The sequence below is a fragment of the Oculina patagonica genome, chromosome 2 (assembly GCF_052425735.1).
Source record: "Oculina patagonica isolate OP01 chromosome 2, crgOcupat, whole genome shotgun sequence".
NCBI lineage: Eukaryota > Metazoa > Cnidaria > Anthozoa > Scleractinia > Oculinidae > Oculina > Oculina patagonica.
The window spans coordinates 3338558-3355391 of record NC_135759.1 but is presented as its reverse complement, the minus strand read 5'-3'; the positions used below and the strand labels follow the sequence as shown (position 1 = coordinate 3355391).

The following is a 16834-nucleotide window of genomic DNA, read 5'->3' as shown; positions in this document are numbered from 1 at the left end:
AGTTAGTCTTGAGAGCAACGAACACTTTTCAAAAAGCTACCTCCAATAAAAATTCGAGCATGTGAGCAATTGTAAAAATATGCAAGCGCGCACGAGCAAACTAGCACCCATTAAAATTTTGCGAGCATTCCGAGCAGAAGCGTAATTTTGCGAGCACTGCAGACTTTTGATGGACCATTCATTCATGACCCCTTAATATGTCAGTTTCTTTATAAAAAAAAGTAGTTATTTTTCATGGGTGCTTTGTTTTATTCATTCACAAGTGTGTATCGCCATATAATTTTAATAATTCAGGGGTTTTTTCAAACTTCGAGAAAGATTTGCATTGATTGCTTTTTCCTTCAAGGTAATGTAGTTGGTTTGTTAGCAATTATGGTGGGTTTGTTTTGTTTATTTTTTCAACAACTAGCAAGTTACAGAATTGAAAGTCAAATAACGCAAAGTGAACAAGAAGACTTTCAAACGTTCCATTGAGATTATGATTGTTGCTTCTTCAAAATTAAAAATACGATAACTCCAGTAAAACAAATATAGTGTTTTGAAATCAGAACCATCCGAATTTGTTTTTGCAAGTAATGTAGCAGCCGAGGACTCATTTAAAAAATCTCTTTACAAGTTTTACCACGGATAAATCAACGTAACTATCAGAATTGTTTTAAATCTTCGGATTTTTTTCCTACGCACCACAATTCTCATCTGCAAAAATCAATATTCAGTTGATTATAAGTATTGCCATAAATATAAAGGTCAGGTTTTTGTCAAAAGAAAAAATTCTCAATTTCATTGCATTTGACCTAAACCGGGAAAAGGGATTATATTGAGCGCGCCAGGGGATTGGAGCGCTAAGACAGACCGCAACTGAAAACTATTGTCTAGTCTGCTGTTTTACGCTGTCTGAAAGAAACAAAGAAAGAAAAATGGTGCACGTTTCTATTTAAAATAGCAGGTAATGATTTCTTAAGGTTTCCGTAGATTAAATCCATGTAGATAATAGACAGCCAAATGTTCTTCAGAAAATGAAACTAGTTGTTGAAAAGTAACAAAACAAACGGACCATCATAATTGCAAACAAACCTTTAAGAAATTTAAACGTGGTTGTACATTACTTGCAATAAAAAGCCTATGCAATTCAACTCCCTCTTCAACCTGAATTGGTAAATTTATATGACGCCCGCTGTTATCTCTTAGGACTTGCTATACACACCTGTGAATGAATAAAACAAAGCACACATGATTACAAAACCATTAAAAAAATAAAAAGAACGTATTATTAAGTTTTCTGCAATGCGCAACGTACACTTTTGGAAAAAGTCTTCTAAAGGTGTGATAATTTCACTTAAGAGTGTGCCCGTGAGAGAACAGGGCAGAACCATGCAACAGGTGATACAGCTCATATCACCGATTTCGCCTAAACTTAGCACAAATGTTGGGTATGGTGAGCTATTTACTGTGGCAAAACATCAACTCAAAATATTTTATTCCCTTCAAGTTATGGCACCTTTTGCAAAAATGGCCATTTTTCACTAATTTATGCATATTTAATTAGCTGACTTTGATTGACCAGTTCCACAAGAAAAAAAGACTTCTGAAAATAAAATTCACTGCACTATATTCTGTGGTTATTAGGCTTTAAGTACAATAATTCACTTCAACCGTCAAATTTGATTTCTTCTCCTCAAACGGTCTTTTGGAAGGTACACATTTCGTACTGTTGGAAATAGCCTTTAACTAGTGCCCAATATCTCCCATGAGCAACAACTTATATACATTATTCTTACATGGGTAATGAAGTCCATTATTAAACTTTACAAAAATGCAACAAAATGTCTGGGGACTACAATATTTTATTAGTATTGAGGAACTAAACACACGTGACTTAACGATTTCTTGCTATTTCATCAAAATTCACCGAAACACAGAAGCCATTTATTTGCCTCAATTTGGCATAAAATCGGTACGAAATAGCTAATCAAGCATTAATCTATAGATAACAATCAAAATATTGGCGAAGAAAAGGCAGTTAGGGCATTTTTCGGAGCGTTTTCAGAGCCATATAATTCGGCAATGTTGTGATATAGCAAATGTAAAAACAGCAGCGAAAGATTTTCTTTACAAGCTCGCTCAATTCAACATTTAGGCACATCAGAGTAAAGAAACAAGAAAGTTATACTACATACATGCCACTTATCGACACACAGATGCTTTCTTTTGAAGAATTTGTTCTTCCTCGCTGCACTTCGATCCTTCGATCGATCTCAATTGACATGTACTGTTGCTTTGAGGCGCGATGAACTTAGCCAATACATCGTGGTTCATCCTTCGTGAAAGGTGTAAGCAGGTTGTCAATAAAGTCATTCAAAGAGCTGTTCAAAGTTTACGGAAGGACACTTGTCTCAGCCAGTTTGCATGAAATAAATTTAACTGGAAAATAAACAGCCGCCATGTTGAATTTCTACCTTTGAGCCTGCCGTTTCAGTCAGCGGTACGGCTGTTCACTGGGCATCACGCGTCCATCACGCGTGACCACACCACACGCGCGATCATTTGCTTTTCCTCCCCGAGTGTTCGTTGGATGCGTTTGTGATGAAAATGAGAATATTTTCAAATTGTCGTAGGGAAAACAATTTCCTCCGCTACAGCTTGACGTGTTTACCGCAATGTGATGCTGAACGAACTCTAGGGTGCTTACCATTTGTTGGAGAGAACCGGTTGGAATGACCACTGAAAAATGGAAAGGCTTCTTTCCAAAATTAGCAAACTAACCGAAATAGATGTCGCTTACCATTTGTAGCTCAGTTTCCTGTTATTTCTTTCCGTTGATGGGAGACCTGATGCATGGGAAACTAGAACTGGGAAACCTTACAAATGGTAAGAAAATTTCTGACGTTCCGTCAATCTCCGAAGAGATTTTCCAGAAAAAATACTGTTCCATTTGACTTTCACCGAGACAGAGTTCTTGATTTTTCTGTTCAACGGTCGGCTAGCCTGCGTGGCAGGCGTCGTTAGTTTCTAGCGCGCGCATGGGAGAAACGCGAAAGGCGCGAGAGCGCCACGCGAGGAAAAAATCGAGAAGACGGCGTCTCCTCGATTTTTACCTGCGTGGCCTTCTCGCGATCGCGCACTCTTTTACGCGCGCTAAAAACTACACAGACGCCTGCTACGCAGGCTAACGGTCGGCACGCACGGCAACCAAATCAAAATAATTGTTTATGTTCCAAAATGACGCTAAATGGCGGTATAAAACTGCTCCGACGTCTCGGCAATACTGCCTTTTTGGGGGTGGCACCCTGAAGAAGGCAGTATTGCCGAAACGTCGGAGCAGTTTTATACCGCCATTTAGCGTCATTTTGGAACATAAACAATTATTTTTAGCATAAAAGACGCTACACAGTTAAATAGATCAAAATTTCAACGTCTCCCAGTTACTTTCCAGACATTTGTATTTTTTTATTGCTTGTTCAAATTCCCCTCCCCTGGCGGGAATAGTGATTAATACCGCGCATAACGATTACATTTTTTGACCAAATTCCCCTACCCCGGGGCATAAATGGGAAAAAATGAATAACTCAGCAAAATTGGAGAATAACGTTTACCACGGGATAAATCACTATACGGTGGATAGCGAGGTAGGTTTTGTAATCGTTTCTTGCGCAAGTGCTTTAGTTGGGGGGCGTCTGTGCTGAACTGAACAAAGAATTCACGTACGAAATGCCTTTAGTGACGCAGTCTATATGGCGCAGCAAATATATACATTTATTACACGACTAAGGCGGTCCGAGGGCCAATAACTAAATCAGCCAATCAGATTACTTTATTTCCGGTCCCGCGAGGGCCGATATTTTCCAAGTATCGGACCGGGTTTTGTCCCAGATGATCCCGCACTAATTCCCGCGCGATTTAGCGCAAGATTTTTTGCAAGATTTTTTTTTTTGTAAAAATTTTTCGGAGTTTTTATTGCTTTGAAAATGAAATGACCTTCAACACAGAAATAATTTTAACTCCTTTGGCGCGCGTAAAAGTTTTGCCGCATATTGTTTTCCACGACATCTACCGGGTAGCAATTCTTAATACACAAAGTTTCCAGTCGTGAAATAAATCTCTTATTAACCACGCGCGAGGGCCGTACTGGGCGAATATTGGCCCGAGGTCTTAACAGTACGGATCGAGCGCAGCGAGGTCCGTACAAAAAAGACCGAGGGCCAATATTCGCCCAGTACGGTCCCGAGCAAGTTTGGAGAAGGCTACCTGTGCTGGTTGAAACATTAGCTAATAAGTTTTGTCGTCTTGCGTAGTCCTAGTCTTACAATAAATTTGTTTAGTTTTAATGCGGGGTTTAAGCTCTCTACAAAAGTCTGCATCCGCGTCTTTGTAACTCACATAGCCACTTAAATTGAGTCGGTGATGAAGAAAATTATCATTTGAAGCCGCAATTCGTCACTTGCAATGTGGGCATTCAGGAGGAAAAATTTGTCCCCATAAAAGCCCTTTTCTAAAACAAATTAATAAAACTGCAGTAATGACGTTTATCGGTAAATGGACAGATGGAGAACTTTGTGGGATCCCGAAAAAGGGAGTGAGTACAAATTCAGTATCCTAGCTGCCAAAGTGTAATATAATAGAGACGATTTGAACAGAAGGAATAGATGTACACAGGCCAGGCTGACAACCTGACCGCCATTTCTTCGAATGTCCATATTCACCCCCTCCCCCACCTCCCAAAAAAGACAGAAACAACAAAAAAAAAACAATAAACATACTAGTTTTAACCTGATATAAGATGGAAAAACTTGCTCTGATTATTTAATGGTTTCCGACATTTCAGAGCTCAATTTCAGAGCATCAAAACCGATTGCATCGCATACATTACACTGCATCCAGTGTATTTCTCTTCAACTATTTATCAAAAAAATTCGGATCAATTTAGGTTTCTGGGAAACTTCTCACCTACCCCTCCCCAAACCTAACATTTTGCCCAAAGCGATAAGTAAGGGTTAATGTTAGGTTTGGGGAGGGGTAGGTGAGCAGTTTCCCAGAAACCTAAATTGATCCAAAAATTCAATGGAGAAGTTGAAAAAAATTCTCACTTTTACAAGAAACGCACACTACTTATAAGGCTAAGATCAAGCCCCGGTTGTTCAGAGGGTAGATAACACCATCCGCTACTTATTCCGACGAAAACAAACATTTGCGAAGGAAAAGCAAATGAACACGCGTGTGTATAGCTGTGTATAGCTGTGTTGGGCTATGTATAGGCGTGTATAGCTGTGTAGGGCTAGGCTATGTATCCCCTCTATGAACATCCCTATATGGGATTTAGTCAAACAACTATATGATGACTACACTACGTACTTGCCCAAGTGTACGGCTTTACCGCTGACTGAAACGGCAGGCTCAAAGGTACAAATACAACATGGCGGCTGTTTATTTTCCAGTTAAATTTATTTCATGCAAACTGGCTGAGACAAGTGCCCTTCCGTGAACTTTAAACAGCTCTTTGAATGACTTTATTGACAACCTGTTTACACCTTTCACGAAGGATGAACCACGATGTATTGGCTAAGTTCATCGCGCCTCAAAGCAACAGTACATGTCAATTGAGATCGATCGAAGGATCGAAGTGCAGCGAGGAAGAACAAATTCTTCAAAAGAAAGCATCTGTGTGTCGATAAGTGGCATGTATGTAGTATTACTTTCTTGTTTCTTAACTTTGATGTGCCTAAATGTTGAATTGAGCGAGCTTTTGAAGAAAATCTTTCGCTGCTATTTTTACATTTACTATCACAACATTGCCGAATTATATGGCTCTGAAAACGCTCCGAAAAATGCCCTAACTGCCAATCTTCGCCAATATTTTGATTGTTATCTATAAATTTATGCTTGATTAGCTATTTCGTACCGATTTTGTGCCAAATTGAGGCAAATAAATGGCTTCTGTGTTTCGGTGAATTTTGATGAAATAGCAAGAAATCGTTAAGTCACGTGTGTTTAGTTCCTCAATACTAATAGAATATTGAAGTCCCCAGACATTTTGTTGCATTTTTGTGAAGTTTAATGATGGATTTCATTACCCATGTAAGAATAATGTATATAAGTTGTTGCTCATGGGAGATAATGGGCACTAGTTAAAGGCTATTTCCAACAGTACGAAATGTGTACCTTCCAAAAGACCGTTTGAGGAGAAGAAATCAAATCAGACGGTTGAAGTGAATTATTGTACTTAAAGCCTAATAACCACAGAATATAATGCAGTGAAATTTATTTTCAGAAGTCTTTTTTTCTTGTGGTACTGGTCAATCAAAGTCAGCTAATTAAATATGCATAAATTAGTGAAAAAATGGCCATTTTTGCAAAAGGTGCCATAACTTGAAGGGAATAAAATATTTTGAGCTGATGTTTTGTCACAGTAAATAGCTCACCATACCCAACATTTATGCTAAGTTTGGGCGAAATCGGTGATATGAGCTGTATCACCTGTTGCCTGGTCCTCTTATGGATACACTCTTAATATATGATGTTGTTCGCGCTACAAACCGCGGAAACATCTTTAAATATTTCTAAGTGCTAAGCATAATGTAAGCTTGCCGCCAGTATAAATTGAACAAAGAATAAGTAATACAATAAAATTGTTTTGTAATTGAGTTCCACCGGTTCAAGCGTTTTTCTATCTTGCAGACATTTTCTTCTCTTGGGGTAGCCTAGGAAAATGAATCTCGAACTTCAACGAGTCTTTTCATACGATACATTTCCGATAAACTAATTATAAGCAAAAAAAAAATAATAACTCGCAGTTAAAGTGAATTTGTGCTCAAGTTTTAGGAAAACCCCACAAACAACCGCGCATAAGAATCGGTATATGATAAAATCTGCTGCTATCAATTCGATAGACACGTAATTCGCACGTAATTAATGTGCAGGGGAAAGGCGAGTATAGCTAACTGTCGTGGGTCGTGGGTCGTGGGTGGAAGTCGTGGGTCGTGGGTGTGGGTAAAGTCGTGGGTGTGGGTAAAAGTCGTGGGTAACAAAAAAGTCATACCAAATACTGAACAAACATTTGTGAGGAAATAGTTCGTGTACGGCTAGTCTGGCGCAGAGTTTCGACCCGGCTCAGAGGTCTTTCTGCTTAGGGTTTCTTTCTGTTGGGGTGTCTGTAATACCAGGAACACACTGGAACACCGAAAATGAATTTTGAAAATGAAAATGAATTTTGAATAAATTAAAATTAACGTTAAACTGGATTAAAACTAAAGACTTTGGATGATATCAACGAAAAATTCTGTAGTCGTCCGAAAACTTCCAAGACTTAGTACCCGAACACAACCCAACATTTTGAGAAAGCTGCCGAACATTTCCGAAGTCCCGTGACGCTCGTCGGTTTTCATTCCAGAGACGGGAAGAACATGGGCAACATTTTGTATTTTGTCTGGATACAAATGTCTCTATCATAAAGACGGGTACAGGATTCGTTAGCCGTCTAGATGAGTTACCTTTCGTAATGCGTCACTCAGAACGCAGTACATATTTTAAACCTAGTCCTCAGCCCGTAGCCCGCGTTTCACTCCTAAGTCCGTGAGGTGAAAAAAAAAAACCAAACAAACTTAACACTCAATTCAAATAGTAGCAATATACTAGCCTGTGTACAGCCGTCCCCCTCCTTGTTCCCGATTTTTTTAGGGGAGGGGGACGGTTGTATACAGGCTACAATATACATGCTCGTTATAAAAATAAGCACAATAATTTGGAAGAAGTAGGCACAGAATTCTATGCAATTCGTCGGGTGTCGATTTAAAAAGAAAGCTCTCACAAAATCTCTCACTCAACCCTCACAATTCCAAGTGTGTTATAGTTTGTAGTAAAAATGTTGGCTGCAACATTTCCGCGTCCGAATCAAACATTTTGTCGCATTGGCCAACAGGCGAAGCCATTGTATCTACTATTAAATATTAAAGCGTCTTTTTGTAACCGCAAACGCGACCATTAAAATTTCCCACGGTAAAAATGTCGTTCAGTCTGTAATGCACAATGTCACGCAATATTTTTAAGTCACCGTTCTTGTGGGGGGGGGGGGAGGGTTTGCGAGGACGAAATCCTAATCGCAACGCAGAATATAAAATAAAAATTCCGATAAATTTTTAAATTTAATTGAACTGTTTTGTTGATATGTGTTTAAACATTTTCGGTGTTCCAGGGGTGTTTCGTGGTGTTCCTGGCCTGGTTCAGACACCCCAACAAGTTTGTTGAACAGAAAAGCTTCTAGAGGGTCCCTTGACCGGGTCGAATCTCTTCCTCAGACTAGCCATGCACGAACTATTTTCCTACAAATGTTTGTTACCCTCTCTTGATTTTTTTTATGTTTTTTTGTTACCCACGACTTTTACCCACACCCACGACTTTACCCACACCCACGACCCACGACCCACGACAGTTAGCTATACTCGGGAAAGGCGAGATGTTTGTATTGTTCTTGAAGAGACACGATTCTCTACCTTCACTCAGGGCCATGAAATCACATGCACCTGTTGATTTCTTGAGCCATAAGTCATTATCTGGTTACCAGATCCTACGCAAACATCCAACTCGAGGAAATTTAAATTTTAAACCACGGAGGTTACTTGAGAAATTTGTAATAAGAAAATTCTCCCATTGATAAACATCGGATCCGAACCAGGAGCCCATCAAGTTAATGGGCTCCTGATCCGAACAAACTTGTGGAGTTCTTTCTCTCATTAGAGTTCATAAAACCGCACATGCAAGTGAAATGTCGGCCGCTAAGAAATTTTTGTTCAACAACCAATCAAGTAACCCTATACAAGTGTTTTCTAGGCTGACAACAAGAACTTGAACCCGTATTCGTTATTTTTCAGATTTAAGCTACAAACCGTCTTTTGTTCATCATTTTTTTATGATAGAAATATGTGCAACTTAAAATTGGTTTCATCGCGTGAAGCCAAAGAGTGGGAAGCAATTTTTTCCTTAGATAATCAAGTAAAAACGAAGATTTTCCCCGCGGTGTTGACCAATAAGTACTTTTTCCCCTCCTCTCCGCTTCCCTCCCAGCCCCTACACTTCACCATTTCTATTATCTTGTTTTCCAGTTCGGAATTTACTCGAAGACATGGACACACGCGAGAGCGGGGTAACCCTTAAGCGTGTGATCATTTACGGGGATCATTCAATACTTTTTTGTCGTAATCAAAAATTTTGTGCAGTGACCATTCAAACAGAATAAATAGCTAAATATTGAACACTTCTTTCATCTTGTTCACCGGCTTTATTGTGCTGTACAAGCTAGGTCCCACTATCTTTAAAGTAGGGATACTGAACATTATTGTGTGACCATTCAAATGAAAGCTATTATTGAGCAGTACGTCCACTTTGATGTGCCACTCGTTATTATGTTGTACAAGGGGCCGGGTACTATATTTTAAATAGGTGGATGAAACCCTATTGTGTGAGAGCTATTGAGGACCATTGAGCAGTACTTTCATGTTGTATTGTTTATTATGCTGCAGAAGGTGATTCTAACTTCTTAGTCCTCTTAACCGCCTTACACTTATACCTAATCGTACCTTTTTGGTACGCTTCGGCGGCATATCAGGCGAGTTTGGACGAGCCATGGCTTGTATTTTGGCGAGACGTGGTCGAGCCAAAATACCCATGGCGAGGCCATTCAAAGAATGCAAAGTGAACAAGAGGACTTTCAAACGTTCTATTGAGAATTTGATTGTTGCTTCTTCAAAATTAAAGATAAGATCACTCCAGTAAAACAAATATAGTGTTTTGAAATCAGAACCATCCGATTTTTTTTTTTTGCACTGAGATATGTAGCAGCCGAGGACTACAATCATTGACAAAAGTGTTGACCCATTGTCAATTAACGCCCTTGTTTATTGTTATATGGACCAATTTCATCCTTTTGCCCCACCTTTCCAACCCCCCTTCCCCCAATCAATGTTGTACTTTGTTTCTAGGAGTCCTTTGCTACCATTTTACAACATTGGATGAAGGGGGGAGGGGGTATTTTAGCAGAGACAGTCATGAAATTTAAAAACTAGTGGTAAAGTTGTCATAAAAACCGCAGAGCGAAGTCAATGTGTCAACTAATTTTGTCAAAGATTGTAGCTCTTTAAATCTTTTTACAACTGAAGTTTTTCCACGGATAAATAAACGTAGTCAATCATTTTCTTCTCCGAAGCACCACAAACCGCATTAAAAAAAAACAATTTTCAATTGATTATAAGAGTTGTCATAAAGGAAGGGATTTTGATCAATAGAAAAATTTCCATTGCATTTCACCTTAACCGGAAAATGGAATATTTAGCGCGCCAGGAGCGCCAAGACAGACCGCAACTGAAAACTATTGTCTAGTCTGTTGTTTTTAACTGTCTGAAAGAAACAAACAAAGAAAGAAAATAGTGCACGTGTCTATTCAAGATAGCAGGTAATGATTTTTTGTGGGGGTCTCCGTGGATTAAATCCATGTAGAGAATAGAGAGCCAAATGTTCTTCAGAAAATGAATAAAGTTTTTGAAAAATAACAAAACAAACGGACCATGATCTTTGCTAATAACCCTTTAAGAAAGTTAAACGTTGTAGATTACTTGCAGAAAAAGGCCAACTCTCTCTTTTTTTGACGGTTGATAAACCTGAATTGGTAAAATTATATGACGCCCGCTGTTATCTCTTAGGGCTTGCTATACATACCTGTGAATGAATAAAACAAAGCACCCATGATTACAAAACTATTAACAAAATAAAAATAACGTATTATTAAGTTTTCTGCAATGCGCAACGTACACTTTTGGAAAAAGTCTTCTAAAGGTGCGATAATTTCACTTAATATATGATGTTCTTCGCGCTACAAACCGCGGAAACATCTTTAAATATTTCTAAGTGCTAAGCATAATGTAAGCTTGCCGCCAATATAAATTGAACAAAGAATAAGTTATACAAAAAAAAAAGGTTTTGTAATTGAATTTCACCCGTAAAGGGCTTTTCTCGAACTTGCATGCATTTCCTTCTCTTGGGGTTGCCTAGGAAAATGAAACTCGAATTTCAACGTGTTTTTTTTATGTATATACGATACATTTTCGCTGAACTTATGAAAGCAAAATCGGAAAAACAACTCGCAAAATAAAGTGAATTTGTGCTTATGTTTGACGAAAAACCGGTACAATGCGCGTTAAAATCGGTATGATAAAATTTACAGCTGTTAATTCAATAGACACGGAATTAGCCTGCGAATACAGCCGCCTCTCATTCGCTTCCCGCAACGAAGAGCGAAACTTCGCTCTTCGTTGCGGGACGCGAATGAGAGGCGGCTGTACTCGCAGGCTAACACGGAATTCGCACGCAATCATTGTGCAGGGAAATGGCGAGATGTTGTATGAAGGGAGACATGAGACAAGACAATAGAGACATGAGGGTCTTTTCCTCGCGCTATTTAATGATAACAGCTCAGAACTGATCTTGATAACCGCTTTATGCATGTACACAATCTTTTAGAATAAAAATAAGTAAATATCTCACACATATCCTAGGAAGCCACTGGGTTCGTATCGTTTATGGTTTGGGCATATTTCTCGACAACCTTGATTTAACAGGTGTTTATATAGAAATTCTGCTAAGGCATGTTCACATTTGCTGTAGAATTTGTGAACGGAGAATTTGAATGCATAAGACCATCCCGCCCTTGTGATTATGTCCGCGAGTTTCTTTTTTTTTTTCTGACGACTTTCTATTGCGTTTCTGTCATGACTGCGTAACTCTGGGAAGTTTAAATCAATGTTGTGGACACAATGATTTCTTTGGGACAGTTATCAATTTAGACGTGCTTGGCCTTTTCGACAAATTTTAAAATCTCTCTTTTGAAAACATATAAAAAGGAAATGGGCACAGAAAAAGTATATCCTGGCTTAAAAAACGTCGCGAAGTTCTACACCTTTTTAATTCCAAAGTGTCAGTTTCCCATTTTCTTTATCGGTGTTACCTAAGTGCTTTAAATAGCATGCCCCCTCCTTGTTAAAAACACCAGGTACTGTGAATTAATCTAAATGGAAAATAATTCCAAATAATTAATTCGACGTCGTTAATAAATACTAGTTCAGCATCTTTAAGTCGTCACATTTATTGGAACACACGTTTGTGAGCGTTTTGATCAAGAGAAGCAAACATGCAGCCATACAATGCAGATCACCATTTCAGCTACTTTCATTGTTGCTGTCACTCCAGACCTACGCAACCCAGTTATCCACAGACGTACGAACCGGCTCAGTTCCAAACACAACTGCCGATCAACAAGCCATTTAAATCGCCCTTCTCCATCGAGTCACTCCTCCGAGGCGAGCCAAGCCAAGAGTTGGTCACGTTTAGCAGCGTTCCAGCCAAGAAGGACAGTCCTACTTATGTTGCTGCTAAACTGAAAGATCTAGAAGAGCGAAGACGAAGCAACAACATATTTGTGCCATACAGCTCGCAAGAAAAATCAACGGCGAGTACTGCTACAGAACAGCAGACATCGCATCACGGTGAGTCACATTGACTGATTACCTCGTTACTTTATTTTAAAGTGGCTTTCTTACACGTTTATAGAACAAACCAAAAAAACTTTTATGTGTGCGGGAATATTGAACATGTTAAAGTTACGTATTTGGTAAAAAAGGATCCAATTTCTTAATTTATCCGGCAACTGTTCATGTAACGGATTTTGGCATTTTCAGTTTTGTGTGCATGTTCTCCTTGATAGTTTATACAACTACACCTGCGCAAAAATAGAATTTACTTTCAAAATTCCAGCACTATACACAGCACAAAGAAGATGATATATATCCTTAGAAATTGACATATAAAAAACTTGTTAGTCGCGCTCTGTACGCCATATAGCCCAGAGTATCTTATCATCACTGTTAGTAATTAAGGCACATATCATTTTATGTTTGGCAATGACTTTCGCACATCAAATTTTTCAGCAATGTCAGAAATTAAACAAAGTTTGTGGTGATAGAGGGCTTACATTTGCCTCAACTGAAAACATGAGATCAGAAACAATAGAATCGATCTTCAAGGAACTACCTAGTTATGATCACTTTCCGAAAGTGGTGCGGATCAAATGGGATCAGGCAGTGACTTGTTACAACCAATTTGAACTAGTTAGCTAAATCATAGAATATATTCAACTGTAAAGGTGACGTATTTCTTATAGAGAATTGTTGGGCGACGCTAAAAGAAAAAAATATACCAATTGTCGTTAGGAGGCTTAAAACAAAACGATTTAGTCACTTATCCAAGAAATTGCTGTTTATTTAAATGATTCACAACGCGGTAAAAGGCGAGACATTTAACAAAATAAAATGGTTACGTTGTTTATAGGTAACTTGGTAGGAAAAAATTGTTTTCTTCTGGATTCCAAAATGTTTTCAACTCGAGGAACTGATACAAAGTTGTAAACAAATAACATCAGGTTGTGTAGAAACAGGTGACATGTGTTATACAATCACACTAAATATTCTCGCTTAAAGATACGACAAAAATAGAAAGTACATTGCATATCACGAACGCCCACGTACATGTGGCTTAACAACTTTTTTCATTCAAACTCAGCCTAACTCCCCCCCCCCACCAAAGAAAAGGTTTAACTTCGCACAGAATAAGCAAAATAGTAATGTCTGTTGGTGGATTGTTTTTATTTAAACAAATTTGATTACCACATAATTTAGCTCTCGAAAATAACAATATCCTTTCAAAAGCAGTGTTATTTTATTGAGAAGCGCCGCTTCTTGAAGAAAAACATGGGTAGACAGTGTCTGAAATTTGTCAGCATTTTCGTGAGAAAAATAAATAACTTCAAAAAGAAAAGACGCACATTTTTAGCCGTGGTAAGCAATGAAACGCACCAAAAATGAGTATTTATCAAAATAATATAGGTCAATACAAAAATGTATCGCTGTTTAAATTATATATTGGGTGTATTTTTTAATTGTTTAACGTTATTAAAGATGACGTTTCTTTTTGCGGACTTCGCGATCGGCCCGATTAGCTACTTGCAAGTAAAAACTTATTTATGAGTCTTAGCGGCCGCGAGCAAGATAAAAATTGAAATTCCAAATGTTTATTTGTTCCTCCCATGACAACCGATAAAGTTTTCCTGGCGAAGAAAAATGGCTAACCTCGTGTATGTAGTGATAATGGGATAATCTTACTTAATCCCATGTATTTGTGTTTTAAAATATTTTTTGTGAGAAATGCGTGGGATTGTGATAGTTATCGTGTTTCGTATAGCGCGTCCATAGCACATTCGCTCACGATAATATTACTTAGTGTAAATATTGGCGTATTTGTAAGACTGGATCAAATAATACGGAGTTTGTTTGTTTGTAGTTTTGTTAAAACAGTGTTTTTAAATTTAAATTTCTTTTGCTTTTTCTCGCCTGTTGTTCTTACCCGCTAAATTCAACAAAGTCTAGAAGAAGATTATCTTCATTGTCTATTGTCACTTTGTTGTGCAAATTTCCATAAAGGATTCTGTTGATCTATCCTCCATAATTATGGCCGGCCCGCGTTTTATATTAAGCACGACTAACAGAAGATTAACTATTACAGAACCATTAGTTTATTCTTTGAAATTTTATTCAGAAACTGAACAATGTATATTAAATTCTTTGCAACCTCAGCTACTAAGCATGGTATGCTGAGACCGAAAGTGTTAGTGATCAAACCTTCGCTGGTTTTTACGCACTTTTTTGCTTTATGGTACTCGCCAAAAAGAGTTCGTCAAGATCAAATAGCACAAACCTGCCGTATATGTCAAATAATATGAAAACGAATAATATGCGCACCTCAGACGCATTAAGCGCGTCAACTGATGAATTCAACACTGGCGGTTTTTTCCACTAAACCTTCAAAATTATCAATCAAGAGAGCCTTCATTTCTCGGGAATTCTTTTGCCTTCTTGACAAAATGATCAGTTATTGAACAAGAACAAGAATTTCGTTTAGCTTGACATGAACGAGCAATGTTTATCTTGAAGCATTATTCGGACAAATAATGTAAAATTTTAAGCCTATCCAGACTCATAGTTTTTCTTAAGTTTAGTTTGTCTATACTCATAAAACGTTCTAGGAAAATGCGTTTTGCAAATGGCTGAAAAGTTTCTTAGTTTCTGATACTAATCAGTATTAATTTCTCACTCATATAAAGAGGGTCTTAATGGGGGTGCGCGAAATTTCAGTTAAGTTATCCGTTAAATCAGTTCCGGTTTCTTCCAGGAGGGTAGCAAAGCGGGGATTGTGATCCCGTTTCACGCACAAGTTTTAACCAAAGTCACGTGTCACGTATGCTTGAAACATCAGAATTAACCGATCACGCGTCTTTTCTAACTATTTTCACGCGTCACGGTCTTATTTTTGCCTTTTTCACGTGTCGCGCATAAATCCTTTGCCCCCCTCTTCCAGGCTATCAGCTAAAATTTTAATCTATATTTCATCTACCAGTAAATTTTGCAGATCCCGTCTATCAGTTAAAAAAGAAACCACATCAGTCTCAGCTAACAGCTAAATTATGACCAATTCCCTCAGCTATAACTTAAGCCCTTTCCAAGGCCCTTTTTACATTATGACCATTCTACAGAATCTGAATTCACTCTTTCTAATTTATTTTCTAGATGATAAGCCCGTGGATTACACTCCAAAGGAAGACGCTGGTTTTGTGTGCAATCATTTTAAGCATAAGCGACCCCGCACCATGTTCACCTTGACTCAACTGCAGAGAATGGAGCGAGAATTTGTGCGCCGCCAGTACATCACGGGTAGTCAGCGACTAAAGTTGGCTGAGGAACTTCAGCTTAGCGAGACGCAAGTTCGAGTTTGGTTTCAGAACAGGAGAATAAAATGGCGCAAAGAGATGATTAAAAGGCAGTTTTTTCATGGATATTAGGTTACAAGAAAGAGAGATGCAAGCTTGCTTTAAAACGGACAGGAATTTGATGGAACATTTCGCATGTAAAAGAAAACGGCCCGTGATGGCTGTTTTCATAGTAATAATCATTCAGCTAAGGCATACAAGGGTGACTAAGATGTAAAGCGTATTAGCACTGTGTAAAGCAGATGGACAGATCGGACTTAGACGTTGAAATTCCCTCTGTACTTTACAGCACAATGTGCAACACAATATAAAAGTATTGCTCAATAAGCTTTCATCTAAATGGCCACACACTAGGGTTTGATCAACAGATTTTAGAGTTAAAACCTTCTTGTACAGCATAATATGGAAGTGCTCTTTAATGGCTTTCATTTGAATTGTCACACACTATAGGATTTGATCCACATGCTTTAAAATTAGAACCACCTTGTACAGCATAATGAACACATTATCCAGCTTTCATTTAAATGGTCACACAAAAGAGTTCCGTATCCACAATTAAAAGTTGCTGGGACCGCCTTGTACAGAGCAATATAAAGCCGAAGAGCAAAATTAAAGAAGAATGGATGGTCGCAAGTTTTTTGGATCTGACGATCTAAAGAGCGTTGAATGGTCCCCGCAAATAGTCACGCGCTTAAACATACACTTCTCTAAAAGCCGCGCTCACAGAACGCAAAGCGCGAAAGCGAGCTACCAAGCGAACGACTTTGAGAAAGTCTATTTAAAACACAAAAAAGGCCTTGCTTTTCTTTGATCTCAGATAAAGGCTCTTCCCACATACAATGTATTGTGTTCCGCGCGCGAATTTGCGCCATTTCCCTCGTTTGAATGTTAACATTCAGTTTTTATGTAGGTAAGATAACAAGGTCGGTGATTTATCAGTTTTTGAGAGCCCTCTTAGGAAACAAAAAGGCAAAGAAA

General features: G+C 38.4%; 1 protein-coding gene across 1 annotated transcript; it reads left to right on the top strand.

Moving 5' to 3' along the window:
* The first annotated feature begins 12113 nt into the window (after positions 1–12113).
* Positions 12114–16476, top strand: LOC144642652 (homeobox protein vent1-like). The gene is made up of 2 exons (XM_078501676.1): positions 12114–12524; positions 15657–16476. Exons 1-2 carry the CDS (start codon positions 12170–12172, stop codon positions 15926–15928), a joined length of 627 nt encoding a protein of 208 aa, XP_078357802.1. The 5' UTR covers positions 12114–12169; the 3' UTR covers positions 15929–16476.
* The last annotated feature ends 358 nt before the right edge of the window (positions 16477–16834 follow it).